This window comes from Mixophyes fleayi, chromosome 6 (assembly GCF_038048845.1).
Source record: "Mixophyes fleayi isolate aMixFle1 chromosome 6, aMixFle1.hap1, whole genome shotgun sequence".
Classification (NCBI taxonomy): Eukaryota; Metazoa; Chordata; class Amphibia; order Anura; family Limnodynastidae; genus Mixophyes; species Mixophyes fleayi.
Window position 1 is genome coordinate 190516492 of NC_134407.1, and position 22575 is coordinate 190539066.

Genomic DNA, 22575 nt, shown 5'->3' on the forward strand with positions numbered 1-22575 from the left:
AGATTTCTCTGTCACTCGCTATATTAGTGGCGCTGTCCCCATAGTCGCTATCCCCATACTAGCACTGTTCCCATTGATTGCTATGAGGACAGCTATTTGCCAACAAAAAGCTAACGTCAACTTCAGATGGCATTATGCATATCTCATCTTGTTCTATGGCCACTGGTCCAGTCTCTGTAGTCTCTCCGTAGTTTGAATCTGTGCATGCGCAAGCATACGAAAGTTCGCCATAAATGGATCTGATGTCTTTCACCGCTGCGACAAAAGACAGCACTGTGGGAAAGAATACTTCCCCGGAACAGTCATTTTCGGAAGTGCTGTCCTGGTCAAAGAATAATAATAAATAGCTCCGATAAATCTGAGAAAAACGTTGCAAATGAGATTAAAAATTATTGGGGGGGAAAGCTTGATAATTAATAAATAGGCCTCTAACTCTCAGAAATGTTCAGCAAAACACCATCAGCAGCTAATAGACTCTTCCCTTCCCTCCCTATTTTAGCTATAGGCAGAACATGCTGAAACTTGTAGTTCCACAACAGCTGGACATTTACAGGTTGCCTGTCCTATATTCTGCAATCTAATTTGTTACATGCAGTGTCTTCACGCTTGAACTAAGAGTAAGAAGTCAATAAAGTGCAGAGATCCACCCAGCTAATTAGGAATAATAGCAATTAAAATCGTAGGAGAGGCTGCATCTCTATAAATGGTAGCTGCAATTGCAGAACAGTCATACACGCTGAAATACCAAAGTGCAGAGACATCATGTCAGGTACGTACAAGAGGGTGAGACAAGACATTTACCAGACAACAAATGGGCCTTAGTGGATAAAACAGCGATTTTTGTAATAATTATGTAGCAAGATTTTGGAGATATACATTTAGTGTCAGTAGATTCTACAAGTAACTCTTCTGATAAAAGCATAATGTTGATCTTATGCTAAGGAAGCATGAATTAACCTAATAAAACCTAGATGTGATACAACAACAACTCCAAAATAACTACCTCCAAAACGATACTACAATAACTTAAATTAAGGATCCATTTAATGTACAGCAAAAATCATAGCAGTATATGAAATTAGACATATTCAAAGATAATGATCCTTTATTATGTTATTTTCTATTAAAGGGTCACTTGACTTATAATTTAATTTAACTACAAATATAGTTTTGGGCGAAGTTCAATGAGTTAATATAACAACCCAAAATTCTACTTACCATGTAAGCAGCATTCACCGAATTGTCCGGGGTCACCTGTGGCTACAAAAGTTCTGCTGTATTCCCTTCTACTCTTACAGTTCAGCTTGCTTGCGACAGGCAGAGTGATTGCCAAAACCCATCCCTGTGAACTTCACATTCAAGTAGCATCAACAGCTATTTAGCCTGCTTGGAACAGGCTGAATTGGTAAGAGCCAAGAGGGATGTAGTATGGGAAAGATAGTCATCAGGAACTTCAGAGAACAGTGGATCCGAATAGGAACAATTCAGTTTTTATATATATATATATATATATATATATATATATATATATATAAACTCATTCAACTTCATCCAAAACTAAACTAGTGTAGGTTAGAGTTCTTTAAGTGAAAGCTTTAGCCTCAATTTTCAAAGTGGACTATAGCACTGTTTAACATTGCTTTTCTTTTTACTATAACTAATTGTAATATTGTAATAATAGTTGTTTCTTTCCCTGACAATAATACATACCTATTATTCAGAATGCAATGTAAATATCATTATACTCTTAGTTACGCTGTAAAACAAATACGAACTAATTTATACACTGTAATTAACTTTACAGTAGCGTATCAAACAAATACTCCCCAATAAAATTACACTTTATTACTCAATCATTCAAGTAACTCTGCAAATCCATAAATTAAAAAAGCAAAACATTATCAACCTATTAGACCTACATTTGTATTCACATTCTTATTAAATTGTCAGGAGCAATGAGTGGAATTCGATTTTGGTGTTTTTGACTTTCCCATATTCAAAGAATAAAACATAGAATTATAAAAATAAACTGATTTGGGTATCTAGTTAGTCCACTTCAATTAATTGCTTTTATTTCAATTAATTGCTTTTTGTCCTTTATTGAATTTTTATATCTTGTTTTTGGTGTGTTACATGTAAAAGGTGTGAGATAAGTGTTGATTTTTTTCTTTAGTTAAAAGTCCTAACAATAGACCTGCATTTAAATTGATATTACGATGAGAGTTCCGTAGTTCTAAAAAGTATGATGGGCTTAATTAAATTTTCTGACTTTTCCTAATAATTCCATTTCAAAGTCCAACTATCCAAAGAAAATGAAACAAAACTGTTTCATTTCCCAAACTATGAAATTATTTCATTCCTCAATATACAGACCAAAGAGGTTTTATTACATTGTTATAAGCAGTCCAAAAAAATAAATCTACATGGAAAGTAAATTCAAATGTGCACATAATTAACATTCAAACAATTTGCTCTCTGATTGGCAAAATTTGGGTAGTTGCCAGGCAATGACGCTCCATTAATCCTAATTTGTTTCCACTCATCTGGATTTAAGATCTCCCCCGCATCATCATCCCAATTTAACTCATAAAGGTCATTTGGAGTTCGATTGCTGTAATTTGGAGGTGATATATGGATGATATCAAACCTTTAGAAGATGGTCTACTGCGGCACGTTGATTCCAGGGAGGCCTGTGCAGCCAGCATTGCAGGGCTGTGACTGTGGTATAGAAATGTCTCATTTAAAGACATTGAGAGAAGCTAGAGTAAGGATGAGAAAACAAATTGTGGATATCAGAGAATTCCAGGAAAAAATGCAGAGGAGCAATATCCCATAAGAATTGGACCTTGAGCTTGGTCATTTGCTTGGATCTTTCAGAGTTAAGTCTTGGTTTGAAGATTAAGCTGTTCCAAAGTGTAATAATTAATGAGGGTTTAAAATTAAAGTGATTGAGGCAAACATAACGGTTTTATATCACCAGTGAGTAGTTAAGTGACGGAAGCTGTTTAGCAATTGATGGATGATGTTGGGGATTGATCCATAATAGGTGGATGAGGAGTGAAGGTCAGTATGCCTAAAATTCAGTCCATACTTGAAGGTTGAAATGTGAGTTTCAGAGTAGGCATTGTGAGATATTTGTTGGAATGAACTATTTTGTTGAAGTGTTGACCCAAGACTTCGCTCCCTGGAATGGCTGTGAAGCACGCTGAGTTGGACTCTAGTACATCTACTCAATCAGAGGAATTTGGAAATACAATTGATGTAGATTTTAAAGTATATTCACATTATTTGAAAAAGATAGAGAAATTTCAATAAGACAGTGATATTAACAGAGATTCCTCTGGCGAGCCGAAGTACAAACTGCAAACATTTTAACTCAACCCCTGAAAATCCTCTTTAGCTGTGCTCAGTTGTCTTTGAAAATTGGCCAAACATAGTTATAGTGTTCTCTTGTCAGGCAGACATCCAGATCCTTGACATTTTGTGCTTGCCACTGGAAATTTAAAGTTGTTTTGAAGTGTTTGCTGCATCTCTGTGGTTATGTTGAGATGTAGGACCTCTATTTTGCCTGCATTAATCTTAAAATTGGAAATCTCACTGTATTCTTGAAATTCTCATAGGATGTATGGAGTGCCAATAATTAGTGGAACGTCATCTGGATACAACGCTCTTGTGTTCTCACAGGTTATCTCTGATTCTCTGATAACAGTGCAATTTTATCCCTGAAGAAGCTCTGTTGTTTCTGAATGTTTCTGTTGACTGACCCCTAAAGTGTACTTGATTGCATGGTCAACATTGATCTATAAGTAGAACACACTTAATTTCTTTATTTAAATAGAAGCCAAAGAAACTTAGTAAATTAAAAGTGCTGAGAATCCAGCTAGTGTATCACACTTTCTGGTCATCGCTATGAACATGCGCGTCAGGAGTAAGAGCCAGGTTCATATAATATTTATATATATATATATATATATATATATATATATATAAATATTTAGAGATGTTCACTGACCTCCATGTTCTGATTTTGGTTTTGGTTTTGGATCCGGATTAACTCTGTGGTTTGGTTTTGGCGAAAACTGCCCTTGTATGTTTTGGTTTTGGATCTCGATTTTCTTTCTAAAATCCCTATTTGTTTTTGCGAAAATCACATATTTTTGCTTTTTCCCCCCTTACATTATTATTAACCTTAATAACACTAATTTCAAATCATTTGCAGTCAATTTTGACCACCTCACAGATCACAATATTATTTTTATACACTTTCAAACAAAGACTGCATATTTAGAAGACCAAGCCTGCCAGACCTATTATTTCTATTTCAGCAATTACAATTACCAATGGAGCTTTTGTGAATGTCACTGGAGACTTTGAAGAACACTGCGACCCCTCCCCTTTCTTTTCTACCTATGACGCTGCCCAACTGCACTAGAGACTGCCAAGAACTGTGCTACCCCTTCTGTGTCCCTCTGTGAAATGGCGCTGGATCGCCGTGGAGAGCGGTAGTTATAGGATCCAAGGCTTGTGAGATCCAAGGTCCGACGACGTAACAATGACGTTTTGCCTCAATTTCAATTCCTAGGGTGTGAGATAGTACAGAGCCGGCTCGTCTCGGTATCTCTAATATATATATATATATATATATATATATATATATATATATACATATATATATATATATATATATATATATACAGCATATATATATATATATATATATATATATATATATATATATATATGTATATATAAATGCAGTGTATGCAAAATATGTTCTCACAGACTTGCCCATGCTGGTCCAGGTCCACTCTACCAGATTACCAGATCTTGTGGTCTGAATCATGAGAATGTGGTGTATCAATTAAGTAGGAGCTAGGCAGCACTATTGGTATCATGGGCTGCAGTCTCATGAACATGGGGCACATTGGTTCAACACTGTTTTAAATATATGATAGGAGATCAAGTAACAGAACATCCAGAGGCTCATACAGAGTTGGACGTAATTTCCGTCTAAAACGCAGACGTTATTTGCATTAAAAAAAAAAAAGACACATCTTACATACATTTCCCATCTCTTGATAGGCACATTTGCATCTAAGACTTAGTCTATATAAGTCGCATTTTCTCCAATGCACCCTTACACTCCCAATCCTTTCCTACTCCGCCTTATCAATTGCAAGGGTCCGCAAGCGACCATAAGTGCAAGATGCGTCTTCATATTGCTACAACTGTAACTAGTGCTTTGTGGGCATGCACAGAAGTAAAAAAAGTAGGGTATACGTTGAAAACACTATTTGCGTCCAATGCTACATGCGCTTGCTAGTGTTGTGAACCAACTCCAGATGAGACTCCTTGTACATATACTTTCATAACATGCCTTTTACTCGCAGCTCTGCAAGTGATCAACTTCGACCTTCAAGTGAATGCCAATAAATCAGCCCACAACTGCAGCGGATACATGAACAATGATCTGATTGTGCGCAGGGGGCAGGAATTCAACATATCCGTGACCTTTAGCGAACCACTAAAGACTGCAGACAGGTTGCAGTTCACGACTAGTCTTGTAACTACAATGGGAGGTAAACAGAAGTTATTTGCTTTACTTCACATGCTTGTTAACATTCTAAACACTGATTAAGTTTACACAAGATGTAGATAACATTACATAACATTAACTACCTACAGTTTTAGGATCAGTTTTGCCATTCTGGCTGTAGGGGTCTTTAATGACTTTAGAAATTTGTAAATATGGAGTTTATTTTTTTAAATTAAAAATTGCCAATTTTTTTTTTGTACTCTAACTCCACGTTCCCACACACATATAAAAACAATGAAAGGCGTAGACATGTGATGGCAAGATCCCATGAAATATATTACCTAGCAATTCCTCAAATTGTCCCACTAAATACAGATTCACAAACTATCTTACAGATGAATCCCATAGATATAACTGGATAATTACTTGTTTAAAAGTGAGCATCCAATGAAAGATATAATATTTACCTCTTACAAAACAGTATCTAGGTTTTCTGTTTTGTGGCTTTTAGTTTGCAACATATATGACTGCAATGTCACAACTTAAAAATAACCCTTTATTTATAAATTGCCAGGTAACTCCCTCCTTGAATACAGTTTCTTTGATTCCATCGTGTCTTCATCGAACAGTTGGGGAGCCAAAAGAGGTGCATCTGAATCTGCCTCCGTAACTATGACTCTTTTTACACCAAGTGATGCTGTAATTGGACGATATACCCTAACTCTACAGACTAGTGGAAGCAGCAAACGTTTGGGAGAGTTTACACTGCTCTTCAACCCTTGGGTTCCAGGTAAGGTTCAAACGTGGTTACTCCATTCTTTTGTACAGTACCACAAAGTTTCAGAGGGGGGAATCTGGAGGTACAAACTGGCTTTGCATTGGAAGAAATTTAGGGGGGGTATTCAATTGTTTGTTTTAACGCGCTTAAACCAAAAAAAACGAGCACTCTAAAAAAACTTCATATTATACGGTAATTTTGCGCGCGTAAACAGTTAATACGGTACTTACTCGCTGCCAGCGGGCTGAATTTCAGCTCGCTGCTCAGGGAGCTGCGAGATGAAATTTAGCGAGTAATTACCGTATTAACGGTAATATTTTTAGAGCACTCGTTTTTTTGGGGTTTAGCGCGTTAAAACAAACAATTGAATACCCCCAATGGAAGTCTAAAGCAGCACATAAGTAGAGGATATGCAAAGTAGTTTTCAGAATAACTAGTAAAGGTTAATCCCACTAGAGAGTACAGATACATATTGGATACATAGATGCTACAAGTAATTAATTTGTTGTAAAGAAAGTAGATTCATTGTTTACAATATTTCATTAGCTTGATTTTTGACATCCCTGTGTCTACTGTGTCTTCTCATGTGTGATTGAAAGCAAGTATAGTAGTGTGTACCCAGAGGAATTGGCTGTTTAAGGGTAAATTGCTTGTTCAAAAAAGAGTATTTTCAATAGACTATCTAAGATCAAAATAGGTTTTAGTTGCTTTGAGCCCAGTATAAAAGGATTATTACCAAATTACAAAATTATATCAACCAATGAAATTGTTATGAAAGGAATATACTAGAAGGGATACCTGCGAGCAATATACTAGAAGTTATACCTGCTACCAATGACTACATATGAGAAATACAACATTGTATAAATGTGATACCACCGAATGATTGAGGGAAACAAAAATGATTGCTTTTACATGGGGAATCTTATCATAGCAACTAACGAGCAGCTATATAATAGTGTAATTTATTCAGGTGTACTGGATATATATTAACCCAATTCCTTGGAGAGTGGATATGTGTTCGGTATTATAATAACATTTTTAATAGACCATCTAAAAGTAACTCAGTACCAGAATACTTTGTCCCCAGTACAAAAGGATTATTACTAAACTAAAAAACTATACCCTCAAAGAAAAGCCATCATAGCAATATACTAGAAGCGATACTTGTCATCAGTAAATAATTGAATATACAAGATATACATTATAATCTTTCACCTTCCTGAATAACAAGGAAGTCAGCTAATATTGGAGTCGTTTATTATAAATAGAATAAACGAGAGATACAATATTGTGTGATATTGAAGCAATTTATTTCATACATAGTAGCGAGACAGCAATTTTTTATTGCTATTTTAATTCACTATTGCACTTTAGTTACTGTGTATGTATTTAAAATATTTTGCTAGCAATTGATTATATAGGTAGGAAATATGTAAGTCTTATTTTTTATTTTAAGCAATAAAGAAATATAATTTTATCAGAATTGGAATCGCTAAGTCGCCCAATTAAGCACATTTTTATTTTATTCATTCTCTTTTTGATTATGTACATTTGTATTTCGATCCGTGAGTGCACCATCCGACATAAACATTATCGAAGAGATAATCGTCTCTCTCATCACAGTTAATTATTCAGAGTAGCGATCACCTGGTGCGGTGGTAATCCTTTGTTTCCTTTTGAATCAGAGGGAACAAAATCACCCTCAGTTAATAATATAAGGCACATATTAGACATTTTAATTAAAAAACTGCACATCTGCTCTCCAATGAAAAGCCATTATTTATCACACACCGCCACCTACTGTTGACCTCCAGGAGGTAAATGTATTAAGTGCCGATTTTTGAAACTCGCTGCTATTCGGCGAGTTTGCACTGAAAATGACTTTAAAAGCATTGCCGCTTTAAATTTTAAAATCGGCACTTAATACATTTACCCCCAGGACTGACTATCATATAACATATTACAGTGCATCACTAAGATAGCAAAGCTACATGGAAAAGCTGGCTCACAAACCAGTCTTAATACACAGTTGTCCTGTTTTAGCCAGCATGAAAGCAATGCAGAGCCGTAACGAGGGTGGTGCGGGCGGTGCCGTCACCCAGGGCACAATGCCAAGGGGGCGCAGCAGCCATCCGCTACCTGCCTCTGTACCTTCACCCCTTAAGCTCCCAAATGCCGAACTTCCTGTTAGCGGAACTTAAGGGGTGAAAAATCTCTATCTCTCTCTCAGATAGATATATATATATATAAACATGCATTTGCAAATATGTGTAACAGAATTCTTTCAGTAAAGTGCTAGCCACACCCCCACATTAGGTTAGCCACACCCACTTGTCAAATGCCACTCCCACTTAGATTTAAGACATTTCAACAGTAGATGTAATTAGAGGAACCACAGTTTATCTCCTGCTGTCATCCTGCTTTCATGACAAGCTTAGTGACAGAATTCTTATCGAAACTGAGATGATTCATGTTGGTCCATATAGAGAACACACATAGTTTCTGTATTTAATGAGAAACTAAAGAAACTTCTTCAGAGTTAATTCAAAGTGCTGAGATTCCAGTCTCTGCGTCACACTTTCTGTTCATGGCAATGTGCAGTATGTCAACGTACTAATTAGAGGTATGATTTGAGTTGATGTGCCATAAATTCACATATGCAGTATGCCAATAGTCAATGTTAGTTTGCAGTATATGCTTTCACAGAAATAATTATGCTGACAGTCAGGATTAATGACACGCTTTTGGGGTTATTTGCAATGCAGTATGTTTTCGTGCCAATGCCATACCACAGACATGAAAACGGCAGTTCAGACTTGTCTTGGTAACACCCAGTCTCAATTTTTTCCTTACAGGTGATATTGTTTACTTGTCAGACCAGGCTCAGAGGGAGGAATATGTTTTGTCAGAATTTGGTCTTATCTTCATTGGGGAACCAGGACACCCGTTCTCTGCTCCCTGGAACTATGGACAGGTAATAAGAGACACAACTGTGCCAATAATTCACTTGATCAAGTGGTGCCAGCTATTACCTTTGTCTGTACATTGTGTATCTCATGTAAAGCTGGACACAAGTATTTTTTTTGCATCTTTCTTTTCAAGGGCATTGAAACATATGTATCCAGGGGAGGGGTTTGGAAATTTGGACTCGGGTGGGCAAGACTCAGCTCAGCAGCCTAATAGGAAATTTTAAAGGAAAAATATGCAGCTAGAACATTGACCCAGCCTAAGGTTGCCCACTAAGGGGCTGGGCCAGGGGGCAGATATCCAACTGCCTCCCCAGCCCAGCCTACCCCTGTATGTATCATTCACAATTTAAATATGTTTGATTAATTGATATGAGAGAAGCTATGGGATACCCTTGTGTGTCAGATCTTTGACATCCAAGACCAATCAATGCTGATGAGGTTAAAACCTTAGACTTTTTCTCAAAGGTTTGTCTGCAAATTTATCTGTATCATTCAGCAATCTTGCTGTTCCAGAAAATAGCAATAAACAAACGTATCTATATCTGAAATAATCTTAACAATGTAACTACAACAGATACAATTCACATAAGATTTGTTTGTTTTCCTCTGTTCCATACTCATTTCTGCACTGCACATGCGCAACAGAGATGCACCCCCATACCTCTGTTTGAAGGGATTGGGTACGAATTTCAGACAGTAAAAATATTGACGGAAATATTACCAACATGAAAATACAGACAGAATAAATGCCGATATGTAAATATACCCAACATGGATAAAGTGACATTGCATACAGTCGCCGAACCCGCCTGCAATAAACCGTGATAAAAATAAATATATAAAGAAAAAAAAGCTTACCCCTGCTCCCCAGTGATCCCTAGCGCCGCGAGCCTACTGCTGCTCGGAGGAAAATCGAAGGGGACAAATAGCGTGGGGTCCCCCCTGATTCTCATCCAACCAGCACTAGGCTTAGTAGGCCAGGGCTGGTGGCACTATAGCAGGGAAACCTGCTGCCATGATGCCAACCAGCCCCTGGTTGGTCAGCATGGGGCTGGATTCCCTAGGCAGTTGGGGTCTGCAAAAAAATGTGCCCCTCTCCCTGGGAGTACCCAGCCCCGTACTGACAGCATTAGGGCTGTTCCCACACCCCTGGGCTGTGTAAAAAAAAGAAAAAAATGATTGAAACACTATTTGACATTGGTGAAATACAAGTCCCAGCAAGTCTGGGCTGCCATGAACAGTCTGGGCATACTGGTGCTTGTAGCACTGGCACTTGGGGAACCACACATACCAGCATGTCATGATACCCAGGGCCCACCGTCTCCTGTAGTGCGCCAATGGAAAATGTAAATAAAACACACCCCTCCTATCACAAACTTTTATTAAAAAAATAAAAAAAATGCCATTCATACTTACCAACTGTGATCTTCTGTAGGATCTTTTAATCAAAACTGAGTGATGAAAAAAAACAAATACCAAAAAAATTTGAAGTGTTGAACAAAAGTACCCTAAAAAATATTCCAAGTGATGAAAAACAAGATACCCTCCCAAAAAATTTTAAAATTTCTGTCAGCTTGATTCCCAAAATAATGCAGTCAGAGCATGCTTGGCAAAAAAAAAGTCTTCCCAAGACAGCGCAACTGCTTCTGAATACAGAAACATCCAGCCGCATATTGAAATTCTAACAGACGGCTGGTCTGTTTATAACCTGGGGCTTGTGTCTCTGACATCGTGCTTTCCCATGATGTCAGTTGCGGACCCCAAATCCCTAGGGAATCCAGCCTGGTGCTGGTTGGTATCCTGACATGGGGAACCCCTGCTGCGGGTTCACCTCTATGTGCCACCAGCCTGAGCTGGCTAAGCCTAGGGTTGCTTGAAAGATAGACGGGGGGACCCCATGCTATTTTTCCCCTGATTTTCTTTCGACCAGCACTAGGCTGGCAGCAATAGTGTTAATATTACTGGGGTAAGCTTTTTTTCCCCACTTATTAATTAATTTTTATCAGTGTTTGCTGCCAGTGGTATAGCAGCCGGACCCACTTGTCTTGCTGTTTTGTGACTGTCGATATTTTCACTCTCTGTATTTTATGTCGAGATTTTATACATGTTCGTCATATTTAAGTCTATTTTTCCACCTTTGGAAATACCACCAGTTTGATGGTTCGGCCACTTCTTACACTAATGACTCGTTGCGCTTAGGCAATATGGTTGAGGGAAGAGGCAAATAAGCATAGTCTGAGTATAGTAAAGGGGTGTTCATGTAATTACAACTAAACATCATCATTAGCACGACCATTTGCAACATTAAAAAAAAAAACGACAAAAAATAGCCCTCACGTTCCCAGAAATAATCCAATTAAAAATGCTCCTAGGATGAGCTGGTTAGCTCTAATGCTGGACGAACAGTGTGGGGCTCCCCTTCAAAAGCCATAATCAGCACCAGGCTATGACAGGCTAGGGCACATTATAATAGCATTTTTATATGTGGCACTGCAGGTCCCAGCAAGCAAGCCAAAAACTCCTTTGGTATTCTGGTACTTGTAAAACTACAAATGCCAGCATACCCATGGCTGCCAACACATAATGGCTCTTGTAAAATTACAAGCGCCAGCATGACCTGGCATCAAGGGCCCAATGGGACATATAGTACTACTTAGAAAAACAATGAGAAAAAAAGCACACACATTACAAAAAAATTCTTTATTTAAAATAAATACTTACCCAATCCCTCACTCACAATCTTATTAATCTCCAAATCTTCTTATTCTTCAAGTAAATCCATAAGAAAAAAACAAAATACACATTAACAACACTGAACTGCTTCTTGCAGAGTCGCCTCATGAATGACAGGCTGGAGGCTTCGTTTTGATTGGTCAGAGCCATAGGAAGCTGATCTGGTTGGTTAATTGTGGCGATTCAATGAAGTTTATGAACTACATTGCTACAGTGATTTTCTGCCATATAGAATTGTTAGCTAATGTCTTGTATGTTTCAGGCAAGCAACATGCCCCCATTTATTTTATTACTTTAAAATAATAATAGTAATAATAATAATAATAATAGTTCTCACAAACACGTTCCCAGCTTCCGATATAAAACAGCAATTAATAAACAATTGACATAACATACACAAACGAAACCCTTTAAAATAAAAGGGATCACATTCAGAGTATAACTTACATAAATTGTTGAATCTGTGCCATGGGAAATTAGCTTGGAAGATGGTTATCAATGTGGATTGATTTTCCCAAAAGACTGACAATTTGCCCGTTCCCAACACAGATTTTTTAAGCAAAATAAAATGGGACGGCCTTCTCAGGGGCAGTGATAATGGAAATAGGGGGGCAGGGATGTCCCCTGAGTGTCACTATCGTTTGCTTGCAAATATTCCAAAAGTTTTGACCTTTGGTAACTCTCCACAGATATATCCCAGAGACATAACTCCCCCTTCAATAAACCGGTCATAATCTCCCGCACATTTAAATACCAAACATGATGAAATTATGTAACATACCTTTCCCAAAGACATGTGATTATAATACCACCAGTACCTGTCATTCACAACCCTGATGTGGTTTCTGCCCCTCAGTATTGAGAGAATTCGGATTTCCCAAAATATGAACTATGAAGACATTTTCCTTTGAAGTTCATATTTCTATATACCTGTATAGACAGTCTTCAAATGCTGCTTTTGTCTGCAAGGATGTCAAGCTGTGAATGGTCCCACAAAGTCTTTTCAGGTGTCCAAAAAACTTACTTGTGTCAGGATATAGCTAACGGCAGGGGCCTTTGAAGGTGCTACAGGTGACACTGTTATCTTCTAACACTGGGAGGTGCAGAGTCACCGAATATACACACACAGCAGACTTTCTGACTTCACATTTTACACTTCAGTAGCTCAATTTATCAATGGATTCATTTGATATACCATATTTACACTACAGTTATGATTTAGGCTTTATTCCCCACAATTATATGATGGGTTAACCCTTATAACTGTAAGTTCTCTATGTTCACGACAATAATAATACAGCTAAATTAGGTTTTCTTTGCCTACATGAATAGAGGGTAAGAATTGCACCCAACATGCAGTATATGAGGAATTTTATTTTGCTGAGGGTCAATACTAAAACAAATCTTTAAAACCAGCCAGTGTCCATGGAAATTAGGGATAGTTGGCAACTATGGGGCTAATGCAGATTATACAGTAAAGGCAAAAAAATGCAAAAATGTAACCTATACAAATGTATTACCCAAACATCCACCGCATAATGGTGTTGGAAGGAACCTAACAGCACTGGGCTGTTTTCTTCTAGGGGGCAGGCCGCATTTTTTCTGCGGGCCCAATTTACTTAGGGAATTCAGCCCTTTGCTGAACTGACCAGGGCTGAGTGACATTATGACAGGGGTACCCCACACTGCGGCTTTCTCTGTAATAGCCTAGTACTGGAAGCAGTGTTTTTCGGGGACCCCATGCTGTTCATTTCCCTGAATTTGTGGCTACCAGTCACGGCTCTGAGAGCTGGTACAGGGAACACTTTTTTTTCAGGGCGGGGGAATGCCAATTTTTTGTTTTCATTTTGTTTCATGGATTTTTCTAACACTACCTTAAAACACCAGTCATCATCATCATCATCTTGACATTTCAACAGCATGATGATACGCTCAATAGGCTTATCATCATTTTTTAAACATTCCCAATTATGTGCAGGTACTGATTTTTACATCCCTTTCCCTATGCTAAGATTCGTGCAACTTGACATATTCGCATAATCGTGCTTATTAGTGCAAAATGTCTATTGCACAAATGGAAACAGCAATTTTATGGGTTGATCTAATGAGTCAATAATGATGTCACAATATTAGAAGTCACTATTGAATTATTAGTGAGTCAGCCCACTAAATGACTGCTTCCGCTCTGTGTAGCCATACTTTAGATCACAATATCCTACCATGTCTTAAGAGAAAAAGATCAATGGATGTATTTATGAAACTAGTGCAAAGAAAAATAGAAAATCAGATGTTTTCTTTTATTTTCTCAACTGAACGAGAACAATTATGGCTAGAATCTGATTGGCTGATCTTGGCAATATCACTATTTTTTCTTCATTCATTTTCAAAAAAAATCCCAAAATCTTTAGTTGAACCTGTGGAACTAAAATTAGATTTTTTTTTATATGACTGAATTACATACCTGCCTCTGGGCTAAGTGACCCTGATATACTGTATGTCTAAAATTACTGACACTCAGACCTGAGAGTACCTAGATCAGTGCTGAACAAGTCTTTCATTGAAGAGGGCAGTATATGTGCTATCTATGTGAGTGCCAAATACAATTAAATATATGATATAATCCAACAGAGGAGCTTCCGGGAAAGTCAGGTCCCACAAAAAATAAAATAAAATATATAATTGTTTTTACTTTAATATTGGATTAGTCCACATGTGGCTCTACAGTGGTTGTAGAACTAAAAGCAACTGCATGTCACCCTGCCTTCCAACGCCTTCAGTGGGAGTGGGAAAGACCACCAGCAGAATCCTTGCTTTCGCCAAGCACACACCACTCCAGGTGGGGCTGCAAATATCCACCCAAAATCATGGTGGGTCTATTCTCTTAATCCACTGCCCTACACAACACAAGGGGGGACCGGGATATCTGCACTAATTAGGCAGGTGGCTGCATTTTAATGTTTTTATTTTCACATCCCAGCAACAGCATCATATCCAGGACCTGAGTGATAGTCTCTAAATATGATTGTACGAGAGTGTTTCCAGCACTCCAATAGGAAATGATGAACCTTTCCATGCAATAGCACACAAACTTCATTCAGAAATATTGAGCTGCAGTGTCTCAATGCAAGACACAGCCATAGGTCATAGAAGATTAGCAAATAAGTAAAATTTCAGGCAAAAACAGAGTGGTAATTGCACTGACATTACATTTTAGTACAAGAGACAAATATTGTTCGGCTGTACTGTATGAGATACTGGAATAAAAAATAAATAGGGCAATTTAGCCAAACATTTGTCAAAATTTTAATCTATTCCAAATTGCCTAACAAATATTTTTTTTGTAATTGACATTATAATTGAAAGGTTCATGTAACTACCTAAGCAATCTTTCAGTTTCTGACTAGCTGTCATTTACAAGCAGTTCCTCCCATAGGGAACCAACCTCTGCCATGTCATCCCCTGAGTCAATTGAAAATGCCAATCAGGTGTTGTCCTCTACATGTGTTGCCACAAGTAGTAATTGAAAAATTCCTGGGAAATGCATGTTAATACTCTATTTGCATGAATTTAAATTGTGGCTTGAAGCCCAGATCCTCACCTTGTACCATGGCCAATATGGCTTGGTTTCACTTTGATGTGTTATTACATCTCCTTCATTAACATACTGTATACATTCAGTTTCAGGCACGGATTCTTTATATCTCTCTTGTCCTACTGGATTCAACTTTGAGCTTCCGAAGAAACCCCTCTGAGGATGTCCGTAAACGCAACAATCCTTTACATATCAGCAGAGTTCTCAGTGCCATAGTAAGTGACCATACACTTAAACCGTATTCAGAAACTTGTGTTATCATCTGTACTAAACCTGGTAAGTCATATTGGAGAATTATACTGGTGACACCATAAAATCCTGTAAAAATGTGTTGGTTGATTTGTTAAATTAAAGTATTTTGAATTGTATTTCATACTTGCCTGCTCTCTCGGAATTTCCGGAAGGCTAATGAATTTCGGGGAGTCCTCCTGGACTCCCGGAAGAGTAGACGACCTCCCAGGTCCTGACTGCATTCACTATAAAATGCAGAAATTCACAGTGTTGAATAGCGGAGGTGGGGCTTAATGACATCATTAAGCCCCCGCTATTCAATGCCGTAAATTTCGGAATTTATTAGTAGGGGGCGGAGCAATGGGGATGCAACAACGTCACCACACTACCTCCTCCCTCCTGTCACATGACCTGTCCTCCGGGCTCTCCTGGGGAACAGATATCAAAAGTCGGCAAGTATGTTATATATTCTATAAATTGAACACATTTACATTATAAAGAATTTTAACTGCCTTTTTCCGTTTAAGCCAGCAATAAATATTAGTGTTCCTATTGCTGCCACTACCATTGATGAGATCTGTGGCCATAGATGCATCAAAGAGGTCACAGCACTCACTGTTGCAACAGTCTGCTCAGGCAAGTCAACATTGCTCACCCGAACTCAAGCCCGTTCATTGCTGTGAGAATACAGGTAATGCAACTCTGCTAAAAGGATGTCGGCAGAAGGTGCTGGCACTGCAGCTGTCTGACCTGTTTCTCTACAGTCACCGCTAACAGGGGCTGTGGGAACATCTGACCGAAGTCCATGTTTAGCATCCTCCTTATTCTCTATAAAATAAGTAAATAAAACATCAAAAACTGTCCCAACTTCAAATTTTGTGTACCTTTTAAAACTTTTAAAGAGATTTTGGAACATTGTGTTACCTTTTACAATATATTTTCTTCTTATAATTGATTTAATAGAAAATGACATCTCATAAGGCAAACACATAGCTATTAGTATACTAGATGACCTTAAAGAAGAGCAAACTGAAATTCTTATTAAATTGTGCCCAGTGTTGGGATATTAATAAAGCATTAGATCAATAGAAGGGAAAATAATCACGGTTACTAATCTCAATAGATATGTCCATTTTTTTTTATCAAGTTAATACTTATATTACATATTTGGGCAAGTATAGATGACTTTTCTTATTTTCTTGGTTTCTTTTGCATGACATTTGGTTGTATAGTTATAATGTAAGTAAAATACAGTGATGTACAAGCTTTCTTCAAGGCTCACGATTGTTCATGAGAAAAACACCCTTCCCATTCCTGTTCAGAATCTCTTGTTCTTCTGCCACTCATTTCATATAAATGCAGCTCAGCCCACCTTCTGCGTCTGAACTCTTCTTGGGATGGGCCCCACACTTAAGTTTGCCTTACACAGTTTTCAGAAATACAATACACAAACTGTAGGTCACCCTTCTTTTTCAGTTTAGGATTGGATATGTTGTGATGGATGATTTATAGAGAGGAGACACCCTGTGTCACCTTTGAGTCATTAGTTTAATTGCAAATTTTGTTGTTACTATTTTTTTTAAGTAGCAAATTGAGGCTTGATCATCTCAAGTGACTAAAATGAGGACAGAACTTTAAGGTCTGAATTTGCAACCAAAATTAAGAGGAAGTAAAACTTGTTTGATGAATTGTTGCAGAGGGCGAAGTGTTGTACAATGTTCTTCTTTGCGTATTAGAACAATAATATGGTCACTACATTAAGTGCCAGCATGCCCCCCCAAGTGTTAGCATGCCTTGGCAGCCATAGATATGCTGGTGCTTGTAGTACTACAAGTGCCAGCTTGCACAAACACCTAATGGCAGCCTGTAGTGCACAATGGACAAAAATGGATTTTTACAATTAAACAATTGTTATTACCTTCCACCCACTGTAAGGTAATATCTAGGAGGGGGAAGGTTGGCATTTTTGTTTGCAGACCTGATTTCCCTAGAGAATCCAGCCCTGTACTAACCAGCCTGGAGGCTGGTTTGGCATTATGGCAGGGGGACACCACTCTGCTGGTTTCCCCTGCTATAGTGCCACCAAAGCCTAGAGCTGTTAATAGTAAAATCAGGGGACCCCACACTTTTTGTCCCCAACCCAAAGATTTTGCTAGTTTGAAACTAGGGTTGGTTATGCTGTTTGAGGGGGGTCACAATGTTTGTTTTTTACATGTATTGGCCTTTAAATTTATTTACATCTGTTTATTCATGTCAACATTTTGAATGTTGACTTTAGAACCCAGTCCACATTTTACATGTTGACATTTTAACTGTGTAGAACCTGTCGACATTATGGTGTCAACATTGTTGACTGTCAACATTTTAACTGTCGACATTTCAACTACACCCCTATAGTATTGCATATAACAATTATTTGAGATGTGAAAAATAAATAAATTAATAAAACGTCTCATCTCAACCGTGGGATGAAACACAAAAATTAAATTGAAAAAAAAAAAGGCAAAAAAACATAGACTCAATCCTTGACAGGCTTCTGGATCCAGATAAGAGGCCTGATTAATCCAATTCTCCAGGTGGATATTCCCCTGGAGCCAAAATTTTTTCTTCTTCCTATGGGGGCTCCCTCGGCATCCCAACACCAGAATAAATTGATCAGGCATATTGTTTCGGCATCTACTTGCCAAATAGCGTCAAACTGGCGCTTGCAATCCCCTCCTTCCATGCAGTCCATAATTAACAGAATTTGGCAGATTGAACGGATGGAATACATGACCAGTATTATCCGGAATTCCTCCAGAGCCTTCTCCAAGGTTTGGGACCCATGGTTATCCTTCTTCCAGGAGTGCCCACCCTTTACTTAACTTAGCTCTAAAACCTCATATCCCTCTCTGGACTTTTCTCCAACTAACAATGGATCTAGTCACTTCTTTCCTTCTTTCCTCTTCTCTCTCATTTCTCACTCCTTTCCTCCTCTATGTATTCTCTTTCTTTTTTCCTCTTTCTATAAAATCTTTAGGTCACCTGTTACTACTAAAATTATTAGTTTGGTTGACTTAGTGTCTTCACGTGTTCTATGCTGATTGTTGATATTGTTACTTTCTGACTACTTTTGTTAACAGTATGCACTTTGTCATTCGTTCTCTGTTGTTTTCATGACCTTGCAAAAATAAAACTTTAAAAAAAAAAAAAAAACATAGACTCACATATAGATCTCTGTAACCCCCACAGTCAGCAAAGTAAAGTAGACACATTTAGTATCCTTATGATTGTTAGAAGCTGCAGAATACTTTGATCTGTGGTGCAAGAAAATGAAGAGGTAGCATTATAGTTAATTGCAATTGTTTCTTATTTCTAATTATTTTTCCCTATATAATCCAAATACACTAGAGAAATTTTTGTTCCGGTATGCTACCAAAAGAAGGTTGTATTCTGAAAAATAAAATTTCAACATTTGGTCTGTTCGTAAAGGCATTAAATCTATGAGGGGTTAATCTACTACTGTTTTTGTCACATGCACAAGTTTGACAGGACGCGTGCTATTGCTGACATCTGTGAGAACTTAATTTAGTAATTTTGCAAATGAAACTTAAATGGTTATGTGTTGTTCTTGGCTTTGGTCCTACATATATTAAATGTTGAGCCTTAGGAAAAAATAACTCAAGCAAATTATTTTCTTGCTTCCTCAATTGGATCTTAAATATGTCTTATGATTGCAAAGAGAGAGCAGAGGTATGTCTCTGGCTTTGGCTTATCTACATAATATTATGCATAAATTAAAGGCACACATTTTTCAAGTTCTTTAGCAGTCCGACATTACTGTTGTTAGAATCGAGTCCCTTTGTTCTCCTTCTATAAAGGCAGAATTTATCTAGCAAAGAACCTTATTCCTCTGCATAATTATATTCATTAGTAGGAAGGGATGGTAGCTGTTGTGATACAGTGAATGAGCATATATTACAGCAAAAAAAAAACATTTATACTAAAATGCAATCTTAAGTCATTATCTCACATCCCATAATTGGGCGCATCTTAACTGACATCCCCAATTTACTAATTTGCAGCAAGAAACAGTAGATCTATTGCTATGCAATTGCTCAATCTTGCTGAATGAAACTCAACAACTCTTTTGTGACGAGTTTCATTATTTTCCTACATGACTAGGCAATCCAGCCAAACCCCACTAACAGGGTGGGGGTTGTATAAGAAAAGACAAAAAACAAATGTATACGAATTGCAATTGCAGCTACCACCTGTTGTAATAAAATAGCCCCCAGCCTATAAGCTGGGGCTGCAATATAACTAAAATATGGCAAATTTATCCATTCAGTAATTAATACTCATTGGGCCTTATGTAGCGTTGGATATAATTTTACACTGACAACATAAAATACATGTAACTCTGAATAGTATTAAAAATGCTGAAAGTGTATTCTACATTAAAATGATACAACATGCTTTCAGCGTATAATATGCAATGGGACGAAAAAACCCACCCAGTCCTGCCAGCCATGGCTGGTACTGGCAAAATTGGGGGGACAAAAAGCATGGGGTCCCCCTGCCATATTGACATCCAGCCCTAGGCTATTTAGCATGGAGTTGTATTCCCCAGGGGTTCAAAAAATGTGTTTTCCCCCCTTGGATTAAGCAGCCCGTGCTGAACTATTCTCACACCCTTAGAGCAGTGGGTGTGGGCAAATGTTTTTAAAAACAGATATAAGTAAAAGTTGCAGTAAAATATGCTCTGAAGAGCAATGACAAACCTTAACTCACTAGGGGGCCTAGTTATCAATGAATAGGGTTTTGCCCCATTAATCATCATCTGTCATTGAAGCCGTGACAGATGACTTTTCGAACAAATTTATTAAAAAATCATCCCAGGACAGTGCTTCCTATAGGAGGCTGTCCTGGCGATGACTTTACTTACCTTAAATCTGCGGTAGTCTGTCTCTCCACTCTAGTTACTATCGCAAAGTGGTACCTAAGGTCACGCATGAGCAAAGGCATTTTGCGATAGTAACCAGAGGGGAGAGCAAGAAGGCTGCAGTGACGGATCCGAAGATCCCTCTACCGCAATGCTCTCCTCATAGGGTAGAATGGCTAATACCATCTTCAGATGGCGCTAATCAAGCTCAAGCTCCAGGACGCTAGGCTTTTTGGAGCTTGCTAAATTGCACAAGACCACAGTCCCCATTGAAAGTTATGGGGACTGAGGTTTAATGCAAAACATAGCCAAATGCGCGGAGATATATATATGTGTTTGGCTTGTGTTACATAGCTATGTAACCTCAAAATGACTAAACCATGTAGAAAAAAACGTTTCCGCATGGTTTATGGCTTAATAAATTGTCCCCTATGTCTCATTTACTAACATTACATTTTGTTGTGACATTAGCACTAAACTTACATTAACCAGTAATCACTTAGCTTTTATCTGTCTAGTTCAAGTTACAAAATGACAGCTATAGTCTAGTTAGTGCAAATGTCACACCCAAATACAATGTCATTGCTCAAAGACCCCTTATGAGTGACATTTTCGGTTTTATGGCGTAATAATTTTAGGTATAGCACAGGAGGCTGTGTCAGAAAAAAATAAAATAAAACCTGATCAAAATAAATAACTGTGAAACTCTGTGTTGTACATGTGGGCACAAAGAACCAATCTGTGTTGAAAATTTGTAATGTGTCTTTCATCAACAGATCAAACTTTCTTTGATTGCAGGTGAACAGTAAAGATGATAGCGGTGTTGTACAGGGAAACTGGAGCGGAGATTACGCTGACGGCACAAACCCCAGTGCCTGGAATGGAAGTACAAGTATTCTGAAGTCTTGGTATGAGCAGAAGCAGCCAGTTAAATATGGACAATGCTGGGTATTTGCTGGTGTTCTGTGCACAGGTAATTATAATGTGTCCAAATGGCAGTTTCTACATAAGGCTCAATTCTATATTGCATGGAGCAGACCAATTGTTTTCAAGCAAATGTAGTCCATTGCTCTTTAGAAAGCTTATGGAACCTGCGGTTCTCCATATGTTTAAGTCCCAGCATGCTCTGTCTGTTTACATGAATCGCAAGAGCATATCCAGAAGAATTTGGATTATTGATGCATACCAGAATACAATTCAGTAAACTAAGTGAAGATTTGAAAGGGCACTTACTTTAACACAAGGCAAGATTCTGCAATGTCTCAATACAAATGATCATATGGTTTAATAGTGGAGGGTGAAGAATGTTAAAAGAACCATGACAGTTTATTGCAGGATAAATATAGGAGTTTATTGCACTCACAACATACTAGGAAAATGCCTGAACACTACCACCATACATCTTACAGATATGATATACTGAATATAATAAACATAATGACAGATACATTAATACAATTGAGCATTATAACACATGCATGGATAGTCATGAGCTATTAATTATAGCTAGCACAGATACCGGTACAAATTCCAGGCATGTCAGTGAATGAACAGCAGAAGATTCAGCTTCATCAGGGTCATAAATGTTGGACAGATTTGAGACATAGGGTAGAGAGGGTTCTGCTATGAAACTTTACCTTCTAGTGGGAGGGGGTATTGAGAGATAGTGGGTGCAAATAGGAAAAGATTGAGTAAGGTGGGTGGAGAAAGTAGAAGGATTGGACATGAAAATTTACGAGGGGGTAAGGAAGGCAAGAAGAAGGGCAATTCATCATCATCATCATCATCATTATTTATTTATATAGCGCC

The 22575-nt window shown here is 37.9% G+C and overlaps 1 protein-coding gene across 2 annotated transcripts in view; it reads left to right on the forward strand.

Annotated features, from left to right (window-relative positions):
- Positions 1-708: 708 nt before the first annotated feature.
- LOC142094979 (protein-glutamine gamma-glutamyltransferase E-like) overlaps positions 709-22575 on the forward strand; it is a 54596-nt gene continuing 32729 nt past the window's right edge. For both annotated transcript variants that reach the window (XM_075177666.1, XM_075177667.1), the window contains exons 1-6: positions 709-769; positions 5391-5579; positions 6111-6326; positions 9173-9291; positions 15698-15826; positions 21565-21739. In XM_075177666.1, coding sequence (XP_075033767.1) covers positions 763-769; positions 5391-5579; positions 6111-6326; positions 9173-9291; positions 15698-15826; positions 21565-21739 — 835 coding nt within the window. In that variant the 5' untranslated portion in view covers positions 709-762. The remainder of the gene's footprint in view (positions 770-5390; positions 5580-6110; positions 6327-9172; positions 9292-15697; positions 15827-21564; positions 21740-22575) is intronic.